General features: G+C 40.3%; 2 protein-coding genes across 8 annotated transcripts in view; one reads left to right on the plus strand and one right to left on the minus strand.

The window, feature by feature from the left end:
* The window catches only part of LOC146966996 (receptor-type tyrosine-protein phosphatase mu-like), a 196,180-nt gene that overhangs the window by 61,090 nt on the left and 112,505 nt on the right, over positions 1–22,585 (minus strand). For 4 of the 7 annotated variants that reach the window (XM_085763828.1, XM_085763830.1, XM_085763829.1 and 1 more), the window contains exons 13-18: positions 21,699–21,900; positions 20,885–20,987; positions 16,002–16,183; positions 6,184–6,278; positions 3,962–3,998; positions 365–439 (exon numbers count right to left, since the gene is read on the minus strand). In XM_085763828.1, coding sequence (XP_085619954.1) covers positions 365–439; positions 3,962–3,998; positions 6,184–6,278; positions 16,002–16,183; positions 20,885–20,987; positions 21,699–21,900 — 694 coding nt within the window. The remainder of the gene's footprint in view (positions 1–364; positions 440–3,961; positions 3,999–6,183; positions 6,279–16,001; positions 16,184–20,884; positions 20,988–21,698; positions 21,901–22,585) is intronic. The other 3 variants (XM_085763832.1, XM_085763833.1, XM_085763834.1) reach the window with 1 other exon arrangement.
* On the plus strand, positions 9,212–14,531 carry LOC146966998 (uncharacterized). Its single transcript, XM_085763835.1, has 5 exons — positions 9,212–11,314; positions 11,770–12,773; positions 12,971–13,126; positions 13,422–13,514; positions 14,096–14,531. Exons 2-5 carry the CDS (start codon positions 11,793–11,795, stop codon positions 14,402–14,404), a joined length of 1,539 nt encoding a protein of 512 aa, XP_085619961.1. The 5' UTR covers positions 9,212–11,314; positions 11,770–11,792; the 3' UTR covers positions 14,405–14,531.

The following is a 22,585-nucleotide window of genomic DNA, read 5'->3' on the forward strand; positions in this document are numbered from 1 at the left end:
GGTGATATGTGCTATTAAATTTTTTTTACCCTATTCACCTGTAGTGTCTCCCCTTAAGTTTCCTTCAGAATCTCAGTGATCCGGTCATGAGCATAATGATATTAATGATACATAGCCTACGTAATGATACACTGCAGACAGGAGGATCACAGCTGACTCCAGTGATCTGACAACAGGTGAACTGATACAGGATTAAAACTGAACCAATAACACAGAGAAATTAAGATGTAATTCCAAGGGGACTTTTTCTTTAAAACAAAAAAAAAGCTGTGTACATGTTATTAAACCTGTCCCATCAGTGTCCTCTACCATCTGTGTAAGTGTGTCTGTTGTGTCTGTCCATCCCGGTTGTGTTTTGTCTGACCTGTTAGCTGCTTGTCGCCAGCTGCCGGGGCGATGCGAATGTAGGGCGTGGTGAGCTGAGTGACGATTATAGCAGCTATTGATCCAGGAAGGCATGCAGAGAGGGAGAGACAGGTAAACAGAGAGAGACAGGTAAACAGAGAGAGAGAGAGAGAGAGACAGGCTGCAGCAGAGGTTTTGTCCTGAAGCAGAAATATTAGTATCATGCAGCATCGCCCTGCTCTCCTGACAGAGAAAACACATCACAACATCATTGGTACCAGTGCTGAAAGGGTAATCCTAATATGTATGTTGCTCTCAGGTAAAGAGAATGGAAATCTACTTATCATTTTTTAATAATTGTTTATTGTTTGTGATTATTTTCTGTCAATTTAGGACTTGATAACAGGAGAGGATGACATCACAGACAGTGGGGGAAGGAAGGGGGAACTCGTCTGAACAAACTGTTTAAATTGTCCTCACTCTTTACTTTTAACCTTTCCCTGAAAGAAGGACATTTTTGTTATTTTAAAGCACAGTTCAGTTTCTGAGAGTCTCTGGGAGCTTTAGGAACCACATCCCAAAGCTCCCAGAGACTCACAACTGAACTGTGCTCTTCAAAGTGAAAAGGTTCAAATCAGATGATCAGACTCTCCTGCTAACAACTCCACACTCTCCACATTGAAATTGTTCTGATTGGTGGCTTACTACTGGAGCTCGTTGTGATTGGTGGGCTACCAGATGCTGCCTTTTCAGACAGAAGGACAGGAAGCTGGTTTCAGTTGCAGCTCTATTTTAAATGTTAGTTCTTGGCATTTCTGACAGCAGAGCTCAGGTTCAGGTTTTTGTCAGCAAACAGCAAGGTGACTGTCTAATTATCAGACTGCAGCTGTTCAGATAATTAACTTTATTAGTTGAGAACAAATAATTATTCACAATAATCTACAAGATGAAGAAGAAGACATTAATAAAACTGTTTCTATCTTTATAACATCTCACCTGTTTGGTATAAATAATGAACAATCCTATCTGATTATGTGCTTGATTAGAGAGTTCACATCAATAAATCATATTTAATGTATTATTTTCTGCTGATAAACACATACATTGATAAATGTGAGTAAAACCTGTGACCTACAGGAGTCTCAGTCAGATAATTAACTCTGACCTCTTCATTACGTCAGAGGAGTAGTTTAGCTGATTATCTTATTATTGATTAGGCTATTTGTTAATATTAGAGCATCGCAGGAAGAGTTAAGAGGCTTAATCAATAAATAATAAATAAAATCTTTAAAAACCTACATAAAGATTAATGTTTAATGTTCAAATGGAGCTTATGAATATTAAATAAGGATAAAGTGTTGTCCCATTTACTGACATTATCTTTAATTAATGTTGTATTATCTATTACGGGTATCAACGACTGTGGGGATTTACAGGAGAGCAGTTCAAAACACAGACCTGAAAGAGAAGCTTGTCAATCAGTTAATCAATTAATCAAGACATTAGTAGGTCATCCACAATCAGCTGCAGACAGAAGAGTTAGAAGAACAGAACAGCTTTTCTTCATAAAATCCACGTGGAGCTGTTATCATAGCAACAAGTCCTTAAACGCAGCAGTGCAGTTTACTGACAGTGAGCTGGATCAGGGCCAAGAGGGTTCAGACTGAACTGTTACAGTCTGAGGTGGTAACGACCAGGAGGCGATGACCCTGATACTCATTAGTAACAGACATCAGTCTTAAAAACACACTGTTAATCAACCTCAACCATCTTCAATTGAAGATTAAAGGGATAGTTCACCCAAAATTGAAATTGAAATCACCCTCATGTTGACTAAGGGCTGGGAGAAGTTTCAGAGTCCTCCGTGGCTTCTCAGAGTTACAGGGGGTCTCGGCATAGCAGTGCATGTCCATATAACGGTTGCAAATGGATACCAACTGTCTTCGTAACAAAAAGACACACCAAAAAACATCCAAATACCTCCATGCTGCTTGTATGTAATGTCCGTCTTGTATTGAAGCCCTGAAATGCGAAATTGTCCCGAAAAAAAAAAAAGGCCTATATTTCAAGCTTGTTTGTAGGGGAAGCTCCTCTTCCCGGGTCGTCCAATTTGGACAAACCAGGGTCTGTCCTCTTCCCGGTTCGTCCAAATTTGACGAACTGGGAAGAGGAGCTTCGAGAAGCTTCCGCTACAAAACAATCTTGAAAATAGACTTATTTTTTTCGGAACAATTTCGCATTTCGGGGCTTCAATACAAGACGGACATTACATACGAGCAGCATGGAGGTATTTGGATGTTTTTTGGTGTGTCTTTTTGTTACGAAGACAATTGGTATCCATTTGCAACCGTTATATGGACATGCACTGCTACGCCGAGACCCCCTGTAACTCAGAGAAGCCACAGAGGGCTCTGAAACTTCTCCCAGCCCTTAGTCTAAATGAGGGTGAGTAGATGAGTGAAGTTTAAATTCTGGGTGAACTATCCCTTTAACAGGACAATTTCATCCTGATAACATCATGTTAGTTTGGATTAGTTGACCTGATAAGGATGTGGTCCAGGACTTGGACTCAGTGGGACTGGCTCTGGATGTGTGTAGACCTGATCATTCCAGCAATTGCTGCGTTTCCTCTGTTCAACGGCCCAGTTTACATTCAGCAGATGTTCAGCTCTCTTTTACATTCACATCAGCTCCACTCACTGTGGGTGTTGACATGGCAATAGAGTGGGGGGGTGGGGGGGTAGATCTATCTGGGTGCTGCAGCATGACTGACAGGTGTCTGGGGACCAACACAACCAATCAGCATTTGGTGTCATTAGCCACTAGAACTGTGCTCCAGTAAAAGCTGATTAAAGCCAGAGCAGACAATTACTGTGTGTGTGTGTGTGTGTGTGTGTGTGTGTGTCATAATCCTGAATGTTCATCAGGGGAGATAGTGGTGTTTTAGCTTGTTTAGCTGGGGTGCTAAACAGCTCTCTGGACGACCACTGAGGCCCGGTCATTAGCCTGGTGTTAGCCTAGCTAGCATAAGCGTAGCGCTGAGCTGAGTGTGTCATGTGTCCACGTCTCTGCGGAGGACATCAGCTCGTCCTGTTACTGGAGGATGGGGTTGCACAAAAGGTGTCAGGAGCTAGCAGCCATCTGTTATATGGCCATTATACGTCTGGATGGGACCAGCATGCTAACCATTAGCTTAGTGCTCCAACAGTTAACTGCCATATGTGTCCCATTACTCAGAATGGACTGGCTGCTGCCTGGCTAGCTAGCAGCTATTATTGAGTCCAGAGCTCAGGGCTCAAGCAGCGACCCATTTGCTTCAAAAATAGACTCTGCAGCTTTAAAAATTATTCATCTTTTGAAATATCAGTTCTCGACATCTTTTTCACGTCTTTTAAAATTAATTTATACACGGAAAAATGTTTCATTTTCTTGAATAAACCTTTGAACAGGAAATGATGCAGGCTATTTGAGCAACAGTGCTCATTAACTTTCAAAATAAAAGAGTGTGAAACTTTCAAAATAAAAGAGAACAAAACGTGTCATAGAAAATAATGGAGACCAAATAAACAAAACCCTTTTACAAATTTAAATATAAAAAAAAAAAACATTTTCTTACCTTTAGTTGCCACTCGCACACAGTCAATCTTTGTTTCCTGTTAGAGAGAGAAGCAAATTAGTTTCCTGACAACACCAACACTGACATATTAGCTGTCACAGTTGCTCCAAGAACACCATACACACAAACGCACACGCATATACAAACATTTATTGTAAACAGAAATTCTAATGATGCTCTGGCAACAAGTGGCAGCCAGACCTCAGCTCATAGTTTTTTTTGCTGTAGTATAGTCTTGTATTTGTTGATTTACGTCTTATTCTGTGTTTTTTTCATCCATCCATCCGTCCATCCATCCGTCCATCCGTCCATCCATCCATCCATCCATCCATCCATCCATCCATCAGAGCAGACAGAAGGCAAATGGCTGTGGATCAGTGCCTGCTCTGGCATTAACACACACATATCTACACACACACACACACACAGTGCAGACAGCACTAGCAGCAGCAGCAGCAGCAGCAGCAACGGTGGTGATGGCGTGTCTCTGTGGTGTGGTGACAGTAAAAAGCACTACTGTTACTGCAATATTCAAGACACTCATCAATTAAATCTCCCAGTGTCAATAATTAACACACAGCACAATACGATCTCCATGTGTGTAAGAGCGAACAATTATCACACACATGCACACACACACACATACATACAGCCAATTAGTGTCACTGGCTGCTAAACCTGTCTTCACTCCACTTAAACTGTGTACGTGTGTGTGAGTGTGTGTGTGTGTGTGTGTGTGTGTGTGTGACCTCCCTGTCTCTCTTGCTTCTCTGATTTTTTATGACAGAAAAAGATGTGAAAGCGTCGTTATAAACAGACGAGTGTCTCTGTGATGTCGAGCTCTGCTGCACACTGTGACTAAATATCTCCACTCCAGCCTTCCCTTTAAACTCAGCTCACCAACTGTTTCCTGTCTGATTAACAAACTGTTTCTCTACACCACATGTATTCAGCTGATGGACCATATGCAGGTAATTTAACGTTACCACACAAACCCAACACATACTGTATATTCTTGGATTGAAGTGTACCTCTGATGTCCATGGTGAATAAATATCTACTGAGAAACCAGAAAACAAAGATGCAACATCTAACTGCAGAATCTCCCCATACGTAGCTGACTCCTTGACCTCCACATGTTCATTAAAAGACACCAACATCAGGTCGTCACACTCCCAGAGCTCTACTCTTTAACTGTGTAAGTGTAACATCCACACAGAAAGGTCAGCTCTGCCTCAGCCACTGGAACATCCACTCCCACCAACCTGAACTGACTAAACTTAATGAAAGTGCTGTAAGACAGACTACTGGTATGTGACTGTTAGGAAGTAAGACGATGTAATGTACAATATATAATCATTTTAAAATTATTTTAAAAAGATAGATCAATGTGGTCATGTTTACTATGGTAACTACTGTAGTTAACTAGTGATCCACAGTGTAATCAGATCATGAGATGATGCGCTTTATGCACAGCTCTACTACTTCCTGAAATAAGCCAGCTCGTTTATTTCCTGTCTTACATTACTGGACCAACTGATTAATCCAGGTGTGTCTGACCATTGTTGTGAGGTGAGACACACCTGGATTAATCAATTGGTCCAATAATGTAAGACAGGAAATAAACGAGCTGGCTTATTTCAGGAAGTAGTGGAGCTGTGCATAAAGCCTATTGTATAGGGTCCCTACAATTTAAGGCAAGTTAAATTCTAGACTTTTTAAGACTTTTTTAATGCCACTTGAAATGAAATTTGAGACAGCGATGTAGCTGGGTTGCAGCGTCATCTCCATGTGTGTTTGTTGACAACAGAACAGCTGTAGTGAGAACGTGAGGCTGAGATTATAAACTAAAAAGGACATTTTTAAGACTTTTAAAAGATTGAAGACATTTTAATGCCAGTGTTTTTAGATTAATGAATTCAATGCATTTTAAGACTTTTTTTATTTATTTATTTATTTATTATATATTTTTAGGGGCTTTTTGCCTTTAATTGACAGGATAGTTCAGAGAGAGACAGGAAATGGGAGGCAGAGAGAGGGGGAATGACACGCAGGATAGGACCGCTCAGCGCGGGATTCGAACCGGGGTTGCCTACAGTGAGGACTATAGCCTCAACACATGGGGCGGGTGCTCTACCAACTGAGCTAAACACTGCCCCGCATTTTAAGACTTTTTAAGGATCTGCGGGAACCCTGTTGTACCTGTGGACATGTGAACTCACCCCATTAGCCGTGCTGACAGCCTGGTAGTAGATCCCATAACTCTTATGAGGCAGCAGAGGAGCGTTCCAGTAACCATTGTAGGTCCTGTTATCGCCTGCACAGCACACACACAGAAATAGATAAACAGGTGTGCAAGTTAAAAGATGAACAGGTTAACATGTATACAATAAGGTCAACTAACTGATCACATAGCTTCTAGTGGTCAGAATATCACTCTAGCTCTATCAGACACAGTCTCCATCCACACGAACAGGAAGCTGACTACACTGAAAAAAGTGAAACCACTGTGTCATTCCTTTAAAGTGTATTTTTAAATTGGTCTAATGAAAAATTATGGGTTCATGTTTAAACCTGATATTTTCAGTTTGCTTCAAAGCAAATGTCACTACCTGTGGACAAAATTAAAAAAAACACTTCCACTCAAATGGTATTTTCACTTCAAACCAAACGTTTTCCTGTCACGTGACCATGTGACGTCACGCCAAGCCGCTCTTTTCGACGTTGAAGTCCGCCATGTTTGTTTCCTCGCATCAAGTGCGGAGGGCAAGAGTGGACTGTCTGTCCTGTGTGGAAACTCCTTAAAACAAGGTAAGAATTCAAAACTGTGCTGTTTTAATGCAACACGCGCTTTCCGTGTACATTTATGGTCAGTGGCAGAGTGAACAACTGACATTATCTTAAAGACTGGCTTTGAATTTTGTGCACTACGCACATGCTAGCTAAACGAGGTCGGTTGCCGAAACATTAGCAACAACTACGTAGTTCTTGTTGCGTCGTGTTGTGTTTAACAAGTGCTAAGTTAAAGTTGTTAATATTATTGTGAAGTCGCGTTATGAAAGAATAACCGTAAATTATTGTGATAAGGCTTGAATAAGGTCAACTAGAAATGGGAGCCACTTTTTTTTTTTTTTTTTTTTTTTTTTCCAGGTGGGCTGCAGTCAGGTCCACACCGCAGACACACACGTAGTGCTGTATCTGCAGCCGAGTGAGAGGCGAAGACCGTGAAGCTCCAGTCCGCGGTGTAGGGTAAGTTGTGATAATACTTGAATATGGTAAACTATAAACGGGAGTGGGTTTTTTTTTTCTTTCCCCCACGTGGGCTGCACACACACACTGCTGTCTCTGCAGCAGAGTGGGGCAGAGACGGTGAAACTCCGCGGTGGGTTAGAGGCATGTCAAGTAATTGTGATTTGCCATGGTCAATCTATACATTTTGTAGGTGTGTGAACGCAGGTAGCTCCAGCAGGAGGGGGGAGGGGGAGGGGGAGCGGAGAAAGAGTGTGATTTTGTGAGGGAGTTCATTGAAAGTTTACTGTTATGATGCCGTGTTCGGTGCTTCTTAATTAATTGCCGTCGTTGGTAAACAAACACACATGGCTTGATGCGCTACCGAATTTCACAACTGTGAGATGATTGGCTGTTTGCCTGTCAGGGAGCATTCAGGGATATGATTGGCTGTTTGAATGCTAGGCAGGGAGCACTTGTGGGACTGTTTGTTACATGATTGGCTGATAAGCAGTTTATGAATGGGACATATTTGAAGCCATACCCCCCCCCAAAATAAAATGGTGTGCAGAGTAAATAAATTGCAGACAATATTTTTATTCATTCAGTGTGACCCAGTATCAAAGGATCCACAGAAGAGTAAGGGTTTATAATTCCATTCTCTCATCTGTCAGTATAATCCAGTATAGTACAATACCAGAATGCCTAAGGTCTAATAAATTGGAGTCTGTAGTGACAATCATGGACAATACTAACTGTCCCAACAAAAAACTAAATGTGAAATCTTCCATTTCTGTTACAGGTTTGCTCCTGAAAAGTTTGCAGTTGGTAAGTCCGTAAATGAACAACTGTGGAAATTATTTTATTGGATGTTTAAGTGACATTAGTGTCATTTTTTTATTTGTTATATTTCACTAATTGCAAACAGAAATAACTTCAGTTTCATCAGACAATAACAATAAAAAAGGAAAACAATTTAATACAGTTTTAAATAATGTTAAAAAGGGAAGTAAAATGTAAGTTAAAAGATTGATTGCAGCTATTGTGGCAAGAAATAAATCATAGTTTTTTATGTCTCATACACTATGGCCATGCACTTACACCAGCTGTTGAATTAGCAATAGTGGTGTCTGCAGATTTTCAGGATGGTGTGATTAATTCATAAGATTTACATTTCAATACTAGTTTTAAAATACAAAAAAAAAAAAAAAAGTTTCAAAATACTCTGAATTAATATAATGAAATGAATAACTACTAGCTTTTAGGGGTGTTGCTTTCCTTCTGAAGAAGTAACTTGATAACAAACAAAACTGCTTTGTTAGATTAAATGCAAATGAACCATCTACCATGTGGCATTTTACTAATTGCATTAAGTGTTAAATGGGTAAGATGGGTCTTCTTTTTCTTTTCTAGTCTTCCAATGAATGTGGAAATGCAAAGACTGTGGCGCCTGTGTCTCACGAAGATCTGAGCTTCTTAAACATTACAAGCTTGAGCACAGACATTATGGACGCTACCACTCCTACCCATGCATCCATTTAAACTGCCCATGTACCTGCAAAACTTGGAAGGCACTTTTGACCCACTTGTCAAGATCTCATCAGCCATCATCACAAACTGACTTGACCACATTTAAATGTCTCTTATGCCACATCAATGAACGTTCAACTTTAACAGACTATTTTCAACATATAGCTCAGCATCTGAAAAACAGTGAAACAGTTGATTGTGTGTTTAAGGGTTGTTCGTACAGAACAAATATTTATGGCTCATTTAGAACTCACAGAAGCAGAAATCATAAGAATTACACAGTAAATGACTTAAAGCCTGAAATACTTGTGAAACAAGGGTCAAGCGGAGGTCTTTCGGTCGAAAGCCATGACAGTGTCCAGATTGATATTGAGCCCTCAGACGCAAGTAGAGAGGACCTGGATGATTCAAGTTTTGATGTAAATGATTTGGCACATAATACAGATGATTTGGCACATAATGCAGAGCTCAAAGTTGCTTCACTCTTACTGAAGCTTGAACATATATATCTTGTTTCCAGTGTTGCTGTTGATGAACTTTTACAAGAGTTTAACTATTTACTTGGCACTGCTTCTGTACCCCTTGTCCATCAAAACATATCTCAGCACTTACAGAATGAAAAATATCAAGTAGATGAGATTGTTGTGCAAGAACTAGCATCTACTATTTGTAAGTCAAATCCAATTACAGCAGCTTTTGGTAGTCGTGGCCCACTTTCCACTGCCTGGAAGCGAAAGACATACTACAAAAAACATTTTAAAACTGTAGAACCCACAGAATTTGTTCTTGATTCCCAAAACAAAAAATCATTTCAATACATCTCTATACTAAAATCTTTACAGCAGATCCTAAGTTGTCAAACTTTTTTAGATTTATCAATCAATTTGAAATCTCCCCATCAAATTCAGTCCGATAAAATTCAGTATAGATGCTTTTATGATGGTAGTAAGTATAAAGAAAATTTGCAGTTGTCAAAAGATTGTGCCATTTCACTTACATTATACATTGATGACTTTGAAATCTGCAACCCCCTAGGAACTTCAAGAAAAAAACATAAAATCTGTGGGGTATATTGGACATTGGGGAACTTACCTGCTAGTTTTCACTCATCACTGTCTAATATATATTTAGCTGCACTTATTCGTAGTGAGGATGTTAAGTGCTATGGTTTTGAGAGTGTACTGAAGCCATTAATAGATGATCTCATTACCTTACAACAAGAAGGACTGTTTATTGCCAAGTTGGGGAAAACTGTGAAAGGGTTTGTTCATTGTGTAGTGGCAGACAACCTCGGGGCGCACAGTTTGGCAGGGTTTGTGGAAAACTTTTCAGGTAAATATGTTTGCAGGTTCTGTACAGCGGAAAATGTAGACATTCAAACAACAGAGGTCAGGTCTGGAGCATTTTGTTTAAGAAGCGAGGAAATTCATACTTCTCATCTTAAAGCTATTGAAGAAAATTCATTGGATTGTCATTTTGGTGTAAAAAGAAAGTGTGTTCTGTCAGAAAATCTGCCATATTTCAGTGTGACAGAGAGTTTTCCCCCAGATATAGCTCATGATCTGTTTGAAGGAATTATTCCTGTTGAGATTGCTCTTTGTCTTACTGTGCTAATTTCCAAAAAATATTTTACATTAGCAAATTTGAATGAAGCAATAACAACATTTCCATTCAAGTGGACTGATAAAACAAACCGCCCCCATCTTGTGCCCCTCACCTATGCTACAAAAAGAACGATTGGAGGGAATGCACATGAGAATTGGAGCCTGTTGAGATTTCTTCCTCTCTTGATTGGAGCCAGAGTTCCTTCAAACGAACCAGCCTGGCAGGTCCTGTGTGATTTAAAGGACATAGTAGAACTTGCTGTTGCACCTCTTCATACTGAGGACTCCATTTCTTATCTAGACTTCAAGATATCTGAACACAGGGCAGTATTCCAAGAGGTTTTCCCCCACGAAAGAATACGGCCCAAACTTCATTTTCTCGAGCATTACCCCCAGTTGATTCGCCAGTTTGGCCCCCTTGTTGCACTATGGACTATGAGATACGAAGCCAAACATAGCTTTTTCAAAAGAGTAATCCGTCATACGAACTGTTATAAAAATGTATTGTGTTCATTAGCCCAGAGGCACCAATTTCAGACTGCATATAATCTGCACATGTCTGAATTTGCTAAACCATCTTTGGAGGTTACTGACATTTCAACACTTTCCCTTGATGTTATCAATCAGGATATTGCACTAGCAGTCAAAGAGAAACACCCACATATGGACACTGTGAACCTTGCAAAAAATGTATCCTACAACGGCTATAACTACAGGACTGGAATGGTGGTAGCCCATGGGTCTCTGGCTGGACTTCCAGAGTTTTGTGAAATAGTTCATATGATTGTTCTACAAGAGACACTAATTTTCATCATCAAAAAATTGGATGCCTGGTACCTGGAGCATTATCGAGCTTATGACTTGGTCATATCCGCCAATAAACAACTACAGCTTGTTGGGGTGCAAGAACTGACTGATCTCTACCCTCTGGCTCACTACATGGTTGGCGGACGGCGCATCATCTCTCTGAAGAGATACATACATGCATAAGGTCGTATATGAATGGGTGTAGGTTTGGAAAAGTAGAATTCTTTAAAAGTAGCTTTTTGTTTTATCAGTCTGTTTAATTTTCAGAAAAAATACATGCAATTTGCCAAGAATGTCCCGTTATTTTCACCAGAATTGTAAATTAGATCTATGTTGTGGCCAATTATGTACTTCAACTAATACTACTATTTTTTATTCTTGTTTTTACTAGATACTTCTGGATGCCTGGTATCTGGAGCACCATCGAGCATATCTGCCACTAAACAACTTCAGCTTGTTGGGGTGCGAACTGACTGATCCCTACCCTCTGGCTCACTACATGGTTGGTGGACGGCACATCATCTCTCTGAGGAGATACATATAAGGTTGTATATGAATGTGTGTAGGTTTAGAAATTCAGAAAAATTACATACAGTTTGCCAAGAATGTCCCTTTTATTTTTTTTCTTGTTTTTACTAGATACTTTTGGGTGGACTGACACAATGGAGAGAAGGCCAGCTAAGCTGAGGGTTATCTTGAATCCTGATGACACCAGGAAGCTAATTCTGCCTGGTGGTATTCCAGAGACAGTGGAGGAACTCATCAATCAAGTGAGGGAAGTGTGTGGATTAAATTGCAATGTTAGATTGCAGTACCAAGACAGAGACTTTGGAGATGCACTAGTGAACTTGACATCGACTGCCGAACTTGAAGATTTTGCAACTATCAAGGTCATTCCACTAACTGATGATGACCAAACCATCCCTGTCTGTGATGATTTGGTGTCCACTGAAACTGATGACACAGAGCTCCTGTCCTCACCCTCAAGCTCTGTCTCTACAAGAACCCGGTTGTGGCCAAGGGAGTTTCCCATCCCAATATTCTCCTATGACACTGAGCTCCAGTTAGAGAAGGGAAATGCAGTGTACATCTCCTCCAAGACACCATTGACTCCAAGTCCTAAGACAATATCAGACATTCTGAGAAAGGTAGCTGAAGAGATTTACAAGTACAAACCGTACCCAACAGATGCTGACTTTAGCGACGTAGCAGAAGCGCTAATTAAGAAGCATCCATGCCTCTATGAACCTGGTTCATACAATGGTTGCTACGGATGGAAACAGAGGCTGAAGACAAAAATGGGCAACTACCGTACTCAGCTGAAGGGCATTGGATGTGCTGAATTACTTGCAAATTCGCTGAAATCCAAAGCTCCAGAGGATGCATTGCCTGCAAAAAAAGTCAAGAGACCTAGGAGAGGAGAAGCCAACCACATACCTGACATTCCAACTGGAGAGACCTCAGATAATTTGGAAGATGAAAGACTGTCACTTTTGACAGAAGTGAAGAAGCGAAACAATCGTGCAGTGATAAAGAACAAAATGGACAAGACCTTTTCACTGCGAAGACAGGAAATTGTGGCAAAGGAATCAGGAGTGGAGGAGGTGAAAGAGAGATGGCCTGCATTGTTTACAGTGGATGAGGTAATTCATTCTTTCAATCAATAGCAATAGGTCAGTGGTGGCCTGTAAATTAAATTATATATCTCCTATTATATGAAACCTGTGAAAAAAAATTAGCCAAAGCAGTCACAAAAATGTCGCAAAAGATATTACAGCACAGAGTCTTAATGCAATATCTAATGTCATAACTTACATATGTGATATTTTATTTTATAAAGATCAATGCTGAATTCACAAGGATCACTACTGTTCCACTTCAACCACGATTCCTGGCCTCCTTGGACAAGCACCACAGCAAGCTGATTGAGATCATCAGGAACAAGGGAGGAGCTGTCAGGGAGAAGACCCGGGATGTGCTTAAAGTTCTTGATCAGGTGTGTACTTACTGTAATACTGCAAAACTCACCTTACATCACACAAATAGTAACATTGTAAATAGAAGCAATTGTGTTAATGTGTCATATTGTCATCACATTTGATTGTGGAGTTGTATTACATGTTGTAAGAAGCACAATGTGCATCTTGACGTTTGCGCAAATCATTTGTTTGATTACTGGACAATTACTGTAAGTCTAAGCTCCCATTGATGCATTTTCATGTTTGCATCTTCAGTCAAGTTGCACAGTTCAACAGCATGATTTTTCATTGTTTATGTTTGCACTTACCTAGAGCCTTGATGTAAGCCTAAGGAGAGAGTGTCTGCTGAAGTGCCTCATCCCTTACCTTGGAGAAGATGTACAAAAACTCATCAAGGAGTTTCTGGTAAGAAGTTTTGCATTATTCTATTAAGCTTCAATCCTAACTGAAGTATGTATCAACAAATATTAGTCAAAAAGGTGAGTTATAAGGTCCAAAAGCGCCATCTGCTGGTCAGCAAACAAGTGCTCTCAAAGTGCACATCTGCTCCCCATGGAGCAATTAACAGATGAGTTGACTGACTAAACACACAAGCCATTCATCATAATCTCATAATCGTAAAACTATGCAATGATAACAAATATTTGTATCTATCACTGAAGAAATACAAGTATGTAATTTAATGAGATGCAACACAATAAACACAATGTAAGTACAGCAGAAATGGTACTACAGCAGAAATGGTACTTCTTTATTCACCTGACACTCAGAGTATCACAAGAGCACCCTTCCAAGGGAAAATATCTATATTCACAGGCAGAAACTATGAGTAACTGTCCACTAAAAGTTTGCTACAGATGAGAGAAAAGGTCTTTTGGTCTTCTGATGTATGATTAAATCACTCCCTGCTACACAAAAGGGAGACAAACTTGTGCGCATACATACAGAGTAGCCTTTTATACAATAAATGTCTTGTCTTTTTTCAGGTTGGTGAGGAGGATGACGCCGAAAGAGAGCTTCAACAGTGCACAATGGCTGTGTTTGTCATCAGAGAGGAGGAGGATCCACTAAAGCCACCACGTGACGTAGGCATCATCATTGAAGGTGTGGAGGTGCTTAATGAACTGCCATCAGTTGCACATGGTTGTGCCCTCTTATTTGGCCTCATATATGCTCTAAACTTGAGCTATCCAGGTGAGCTCAAACACACTTTCGATGCACTGCAGAAAATATTCATGGAGATAGAGCCAAAGAAAATGACACGCAGAGTGTGCAGTCTCAGTGTCAAGCTCTAAATATGGGGTTGCTCAAAGAAAGACATTTGGATACAGGATGTTGATCTGTTTTAAGTGCTTGTATTCAAATACATCCCAGGATCATGTTAGGGGTCCTTATAAGTAAGAGAAAAAACAGCTTTGATTCAAAACAGGCTTTCATTTCTGGTATTCTCTGTAACAGAATTCTTTCTGTTGTATAAATATTGTGGCGCTGATATTAACATTGAAAATGTTGAATGATGCTAAATTCAGAATGATCAGCAAGAGCACTAGTAATGGTTCCTTTTTTTTCTTGAACTGCCTTTGTTCATAATTGCATCCATAGCAACTGTGTGTATCCTTGGTTTATTTTTTGTGACTTCCTTGCATTTATAATGGTTGAAAATAATGATATTCATACCTTTTTGTCAAAGGATAGCAAAGATTTTATTAGATAGACTGTTAAACTCTATCTCTGTTAAGTCTTAACTTAATGGCTGTTCCCTTGCATCTCAAGTTTTAAAGAAGAGTGCAACCAGTTATACATGTTAAGATACACATGTAAATTGATGTTTTTCATATGGTTTAAAAAGTAACATGATGAAAAGACCAAATTTTATTTTATTTTACACACAAGTTTTGTTTTTTATGTGTAAAACGCATACTTTCCTGGCTGCTGATTGCGAGTTTGAGGTGATGCCTATTTCTAAGTCATCAAAAATAAATGGTCTTTTGAAGAGAATTTTCCTGTTTAAGTTTTCTCTTAAGTTAATCAGTTCCGTGAATTCTAGTCCTATATTATAGGGAATTAAATTTTGTTTATGGTGATATATCAGTTTTTAAAAAGGCAAAAAATTTCATTGTATATCTAAGTAAGTAATACTTTGGCTTGTGACTAAAGAAAATATATTGATTATGGTATAATTAAAAAAATACTTTGGACTGAATCAGAAATTTAACTTGAGAAAAATTAAAAAAATTGCGTGTAACAGAATTACAGCAATTCAATTAGTTTAATCCAAAGTAAATTTTATAATTGGATGTAATGGAAAATATTAGGTTTTCCCAAATTAAAAAAATTGCGTGTAACAGAATTACAGCAATTCAATTAGTTTAATCCAAAGTAAATTTTATAATTGGATGTAATGGTAAATATTAGGTTTTCCCAAATTAAAAAAATAAGTTGTAAAAGAGTAAAAAAAATAGTTTATGGTCTTTGTATGAATAATGTTTTTACTTTGATTGAAAGCAAATTTTTTGCTTTGTCTTAAAATACAAAATTTATTTACATTAAATCAAAATTTACATGTTCAACCAAATCATAAATTTAATTTGTGAAAAACTAATAAATTTAGGTGTAACAAATTACAGTAATTTTTTTAAGTTGATCCAAAGTCTCACTTTTTTCAGTGTATCTACCCTGCAGGTGATTTGTTGCAAAATAAAACCACAAAAAAACAAAATAAAGAAAAGCTAATTAAGCGATTAAAAAGCAATTTAACTTAACAGCAAATGTTCACAAATGAACAAACTAATTCAACTCACTATCTGATGAGTAATTAACACAGGTCACACAAGGTAAACTAATCGCACTACCAAACTAGTTAGCAGAGAAGCTAACAGCTGGATGACTCACCGACACAGAAGGGCATGGGCGTTCTCAGCTCGCTCATTGGCAGCTCTGCACTGAAGTAATACTGAGAGTTGAGCAGCGTGGCGTTCTGGAAGTGAATGGGCACCGGGTAGCAGCGGAGGATCTCTGCAGTACCTCTCCTCTGCCTGCGGGGGCGCTCCTCCTCCACAACCACCTGGTACTTGCTGCAGACAGAGGACAGAAGACGGAGAACGTCACGTCAAGTGTTTCAGTTATTAATTGGTAATAAGAAATATCATGAGTGACGATGACATCATATCATCATAAATACTGACATCGATATGTTTAAAGGGATAGTAGCATTTTTTTAAAGTGGGGTTGTATGATCTACAAATAGCCCTTAAGTACTTTAATTGCAGTAGAAGACTCTCTGCACTCCTCCCGTTAGCAACGTCAGCCCATAGCCCTGCCCAGAGATTTACAACATACAGTTGTAAATCATACAGAGGAGTGTAGAGTCTTCTACTGCAATTAAAGTACTTAGGGGCTATTTGTAGATCATACAACCCCACTTTAAAAAAAATGCTACTATCCCTTTAAGATCCAAGCTTTTACAATTAATGTACAGTAGTTCAGCTCACAGCTCCTCCAGTCTGATATTTCAACATCCAGTTTTTAAATCAATCTACCTCCGTTGAAATTAACTACAGCAGTTCTTGAGGAATCTCCTTCAGGGTTGAGCTTACAAGTGTTGCTGGGAAATTTCTTCTTTAGGCATTTTTCAGCTATTTTAGACTATTCTGTTTTGTACTCTCGGCATTCACTCATTTGCTTCAGGAAATGCATTTCATAGTTCTTTTTTTTGCATCCAACTGCTCAGTTAAACTTTGTTCAGGAGAACAACATTTTCAGGAGATCCCTACTTTTTCCTATTATTCATAATTTTCAAGGCAAGACATGTATTTTGAAGGCTCTGGTAGGCAGCTCTACAGTACATACACTTACTTTGTAACTTCAAAATAAGAGTATCAACCAGGTAAGAGAGGCTACTGGAGGCTTGTCGTTGAGATTGTTGCAGAAGTCCTTTAAGATTTTTAATAAATTTTGGCCTTGCCTTTGGAAGAGTGACTGTGTTGAAGAATATTGGCTTGATTTCTATTCACATACAACCCTTACACATAAAATCACACTCCTGTTCCTCTCACCCATCTGTTGGTTCATTATTCAGCACCACAGAAAGGTCAGCTCTGCCTCTCCTCCACTCCATCACTCTCTCCTTCATTTTTATTAACTCTCTGTCTCTGTATGTAGGGGCTGTAACTTTGTAGGAGTCTGACATTAAACTGATCATTCATTTCAGCCTGTCTACGAAGGCATTCAATCTTGTATGTGGGTAAAATACAGAAAGACACAAAACAAATGAAAATGTGACTGGACAGACTGGTAAGGAGGGCCGGCTCTGTGGTGGGCACAGAGCTGGACTGGACTGGACTGGCCACAGTGGTAGACCAGACAAGAACCTTGGACAATGCCCACCAGCCTCTGCTCAGTGTGTTTGATGTCCTTGTCCTTAAATGATTTCCTTCAAAGGGAAGGGTTTCAGTCTGTTAGAAGAGCACAAAGCTGAAACTCAATTAAAATATACTTAAACTGCTGGAAATAGGTAACCTGCTAAAGCACTGCCGTTATCTGCTGAAACTGCTGAAAATACTGACGCTGCTGTAACTCTGCTGAAACTACCGAACCTGCTGAAACTCTGCTGAAACTACTGAACCTCCTAAAGCACTGCTGTAACTGAAACTACTGAACCTCCTGAAGCACTGCTCTGCTGAAACTACTGAACCTGCTGAAATTCTGCTGAAACTACTGAACCTCCTAAAGCACTGCTGTAACTCTGCTGAAACTACTGAACCTCCTAAAGCACTGCTGTAACTCTGCTGAAACTACTGAACCTCCTAAAGCACTGCTGAAACTCTACTGAAACTACTGAACCTCCTAAAGCACTGCTGTAACTCTGCTGTAACTGAAACTACTGAACCTCCTGAAGCACTGCTGTAACTGAAACTACTGAACATCCCAAAGCACTGCTGTAACTGAAACTACTGAACCTCCTGAAAAACTGCTGTAACTCTGCTGAAACTACTGAACCTCCTAAAGCACTGCTGTAACTCTGCTGAAACTACTGAACCTCCTAAAGCACTGCTGTAACTCTGCTGAAACTACTGAACCTCCTGAAGCACTGCTGTAACTGAAACTACTGAACCTCCTGAAGCACTGCTGTAACTGAAACTACTGAACCTCCTAAAGCACTGCTGTAACTCTGCTGAAACTACTGAACCTCCTAAAGCACTGCTGTAACTGAAACTAAGAAATTCAAGTGACACTAAGATAACTTTATCCACCCCTCTCCACTGAAACTATACTCTACTCTCTAAAAATCTCTTGTGACTCTTATGATGAAAAAAAATCCATCATCTCCATCAACTCTGGAGACTATCGATTCTACAGAAACTGGATATACACAGACTGAGACAGACTCTACTTGTGATTCTGTACTACAGACACATTACAGACACCACAACAACTTGAAGATCTATGAAAAATACACAGTCTCTGTAGAAAATGTTGGTGGTCTATAAAATAAAACAAACTCTACAGAATCCCAACTCCATAAAAAAAACTTTACAAGGTCAACAACAATTTTGCTGTTACAAACTGTTGTTAGACGACAAAGAACAGCAGAGGGACACTTTCAGTTTTCTACCACCAAGCGTCACAGTTCACACAGAAACACCTGCACTTGAACGCAACCCTTTTTGACTTTTCAATGGTGGTTGTGTCCTCAGGGACGTTGGAAACAATAGTTGTATTTTTCACAGGAACCAGGTTCAGGACAGAAGTCATATATCACCATACACACACACACACACACACACACACACACACACACACACACACACACACACTTGAGGGTGTGGAATGTGAAATTGCTGCATTGTCACATTTCCCGCTGGACAGGAAACTAAAGGAGGACAGGAAAGCACACACATAACATATACACATACGCACACACACAGGCACACACAGTCGCACACACTATAAAATCTGTTTAATTCCCACAAAAATGAAGAGAAAGACAGATTCAATCATCTCTTTTTCTTTCTCTTTCTTTCCTCCTCCTCTTTCTTCTTGTCCTCTCTCCTCCCCTTCACATCTGTCTCTCTCTTTCTTTCCTCTCTCTGTCTGTGACAAACCATCTCCAATCACATTTCTTCACGCTCACGTCGCAGCACTTGTGTGTGCGAGTATGTGTACGTGTGTGTGTGTGTGTGACAATAATCTGATTATGGCAGCAGGTTGCCCGCGGCAACACCTTTTGTCCTACGATCTGAGGCTCTTATACATCAGTATGTGCGTGTTGCAGAGTGTGTGTGTGTGCCTGCGGGCCGACAAACACTCCGGTGTCAAAGGAAACAAAAGCAAAGTTAAATATAAACACACAAACATGAAATGGTATCTCAGAGAAGCATCTGTTCAATCTGATGGATTTCACATCAGCTATCATGTCAATTAACACACCGTGTATCACACACACACATCCACGCTTTGCTCCTGCATAAACACAACATGGATATGAATATGGATTCGGTCGAAATGATGCATTTCCCTGCTTCTCTGAGACTTCATATGTTTTATGTTTCATGGATTCTTTAAGTTAAGAAAAGAAACAAGATGAGCTGTAATAATCTCCCTTTGAGTGGGTTTCTATGATGACGGCGGAGAAGAAGAGGCTGCTCACAGAGCTACAGTTGGCCTCACGCTGCAGCAACAGGAAACATGTCTGTGCTGCTCGCAGCTCTATGTAGTTTAAAGGTCAATCTCCATTTGTTCCTTGTTTATAAAACAGCTCTAGGTTCTGTACAAGTAACAAATATCCATCCACAGCCTGTATTCAGAAACTGAGCCCTAAAACCAGCCGTCACAGCTTCTGCAAGTTGTGATGTCAAAACAAATCAGCCTACGTCCTCAGTCATGACCCAAGCCCGGCCCACCCCGAGTCCCGACCCTTCATGGAGTCTTTACCTGTAATCTGCAATATTTTACACTTGGGCACTCAGAAAACAGCGAGTCAATCAGGGAGGAGGCTCGGAGCCGCCTCTCTTTTGATTGATGCTGTGAACTGTGACAGAATCACCATAAATACATTGGAAACACTAGCGTTGAGGCTGCAAACGGCCCAGAATGCATTACTCTCTGCTGAAGGGCGTGTTATACTGCTACTTTCTCCAAATGAATTTAATTTAGACAAGCAGATGTGCAGTGACACTGCATGGATCATGTGATTCGCTGCAGTGTGTGTTTAGGTCTGCAGCCTGTGTCAGGAGCTTCTGTTCACTGTCTGTAAGAAGACATGAGCAGATGAACCCAGGCATCTTTGTGTTTCCTGACAATTTTGAGTGAAATGAAACCACAGTGTGTGTGTGTGTGATTGACACATTAGCTGTTAATCCCCTGTTAATCCTTGTGTTAGCAGCAGGTTCTGATTAGCCCCGCCTGCTGATTGTTAATTAACTAAATCCCAAGCTGACGACGGAGTGCAGGCAGCTGTTAACGTGAAGACTGTTACCGCGGATACGCTCTTCCTCTGGGCCGCCGACATTGGAGATTTAACAGTAAGCGTGAGTGTGTGTCTGTCTGATTACAAACAAAGAAACAGGTGAGATACCAAGCAAGTCTTGTGCAGAGAGCCGGCCCGCTGAGACCGCTCGGCACGCGCCGCCATATTTGGACACCATGTGACTGTGACAGGCCTGGTTCCTTCTTCATGTTGTGTTTTAATGTTTAACGTTTCAGCGATGAAAACTTTATGAAGCAGAAGATTGATGCTGCTGAATATTTCAGCGTGTGTGTGTGTGTGTTATTACCTGACCGGAGCGCCTCGGCTCTGAGCTGGTTTGAGCAGAACAGTGACGGTGGAGTCGGTCTGGTTGAGAGGAGACTCCTGATCGTAGGCCGGCATCAGAGGAGCTGAGGGGGAGAGAGGGGGGGGGGGCTGTCAGCAACATGCTCCTGTTCCTCACATGTGTCATACTGTTGTAGTCTTTCTGATTAATTACCATGACATTTGATTAGAAACATCATTATAGTCAATAAAAGACTGTACCAGGATGTGATCTGGATCCAAATCAGAAATGATAATAAGAGTTAGAGGAGCCCTGACCCTGATCATGTTTGTCTATATGTTTGGACCCCCTCGAAAACAAGATGGTACATCTCAAGGGGTTTATTCAAATAAAGACATTTCTAACAAAAACAGAGAATAAAGAGGCTAATGAAAAGAAAAACATAAAAGGGGGAAAGGAAGGGATGAATGGTGTGAAGTAGTTTTGAGGGATCAGCTCTGGACAAATTGTATGAATGGAGACCAGGTGTTGTTGTAGTGGGTGATATCATCTTTCATGGTAAAAGTTTTTTTCCAAATTTGAATGTTCCGTCAGCAGATTGTACCAGTGCTGTAGTGAAAGTTTTGTTCTGTCTTTCCATTTGAGTAGGGTTGTTTTTTTGGCCATGGCTGTGGAGATGAGGATGAATGTTTGATGATGTTTTGGGAGTGATAACGAGGAGAGGTCACCATGCAGGACCATGTTGGGGTAGAGTGGGATGCTGAGGTTGAGGATCTTGGATAGTTCACGAGATAATCACAAGTTGAAATCCTGCTCTTATTTTGAAGGATCCTACCTGAGATCTTGGTGGTGAACTGGGTGATCACTGGTGGTCCGAAGCCTTTCACAGTGGAGGCTCTTATTGTGAAAGAGTAGGTGGAGCCCGGGTAGAGGCCGGTAAACACGTGACTTGTGTCATTGGCTGGTTTGAACACCTTGCCGCTCTGATTGGACAGGTCGAACTCCGTATCGAAGGAGCTCAGGGCTTTGTAGGAGATCTGTGGAGGAGAACGACAGCTACAGTGTCTGGCTGCCTCACAAGGCATTGTGGGTTATGAAGTTTTTAAGTTCTGCTCTGGTCATTACGGACTGTCTATGAAGACTACGAAACCTGACCTCATCAGCTGTCGCCATGACGAATAAAACACAGCACTGCGCCACAATGTGATTCTTACACCAAAGGATAGGCTTTATATCCACTACTTCCTGAACTTAAACAAGCTCCTTTATTCCCTGTCTTACATTATTGGACAAACTGATTAAAGGGATAGTAGCATTTTTTTAAAGTGGGGTTGTATGATCTACAAATAGCCCCTAAGAACTTTAATTGCAGTAGAAGACTCTCTGCACTCCTCCCGTTAGCAACGCCAGCCCATAATAGCCCTGCCCAGAGATTTACAACATACAGTGTTGTGAACAGACCCAAAGAAACGGACTATTTTCGCGGCCTAAAAGAGGTTTTACCTGAAAAAAATACACAGTTCCATTGTTCGCTATAATATAATTTTTTCCAGCCCTTCAAAGTGCAGGAAAAACACAGTTTTTATTTGGACCTAACCAACTCACGTATCCCTCCGCCCAGGGTTAGCGCCCACCAATCAGCAGTTGGTTAGCTCCAAATAAAAACTGTGTTTTTTCTGCACTTTGAAGGGCTGGAAAAAAATATATTATAGCGAACAATGG

The sequence above is a fragment of the Trachurus japonicus genome, chromosome 20 (assembly GCF_045865225.1).
Source record: "Trachurus japonicus isolate A0001 chromosome 20, Traja_1.0".
In the NCBI taxonomy this organism is placed as follows: Eukaryota; Metazoa; Chordata; class Actinopteri; order Carangiformes; family Carangidae; genus Trachurus; species Trachurus japonicus.

What these genes read in the sequence shown, in the direction of transcription:
- LOC146966998 (XM_085763835.1), top strand. Translation starts at nt 11,793, where the DNA reads ATGGAGAGAAGGCCAGCTAAGCTGAGGGTTATCTTGAATCCTGATGAC. An exon ending in TGCTTAAAGTTCTTGATCAG is followed by an intron (nt 13,127 to 13,421) that starts GTGTGTACTTAC and finishes GCACTTACCTAG; the next exon opens with AGCCTTGATGTAAGCCTAAG. An exon ending in AACTCATCAAGGAGTTTCTG is followed by an intron (nt 13,515 to 14,095) that starts GTAAGAAGTTTT and finishes GTCTTTTTTCAG; the next exon opens with GTTGGTGAGGAGGATGACGC.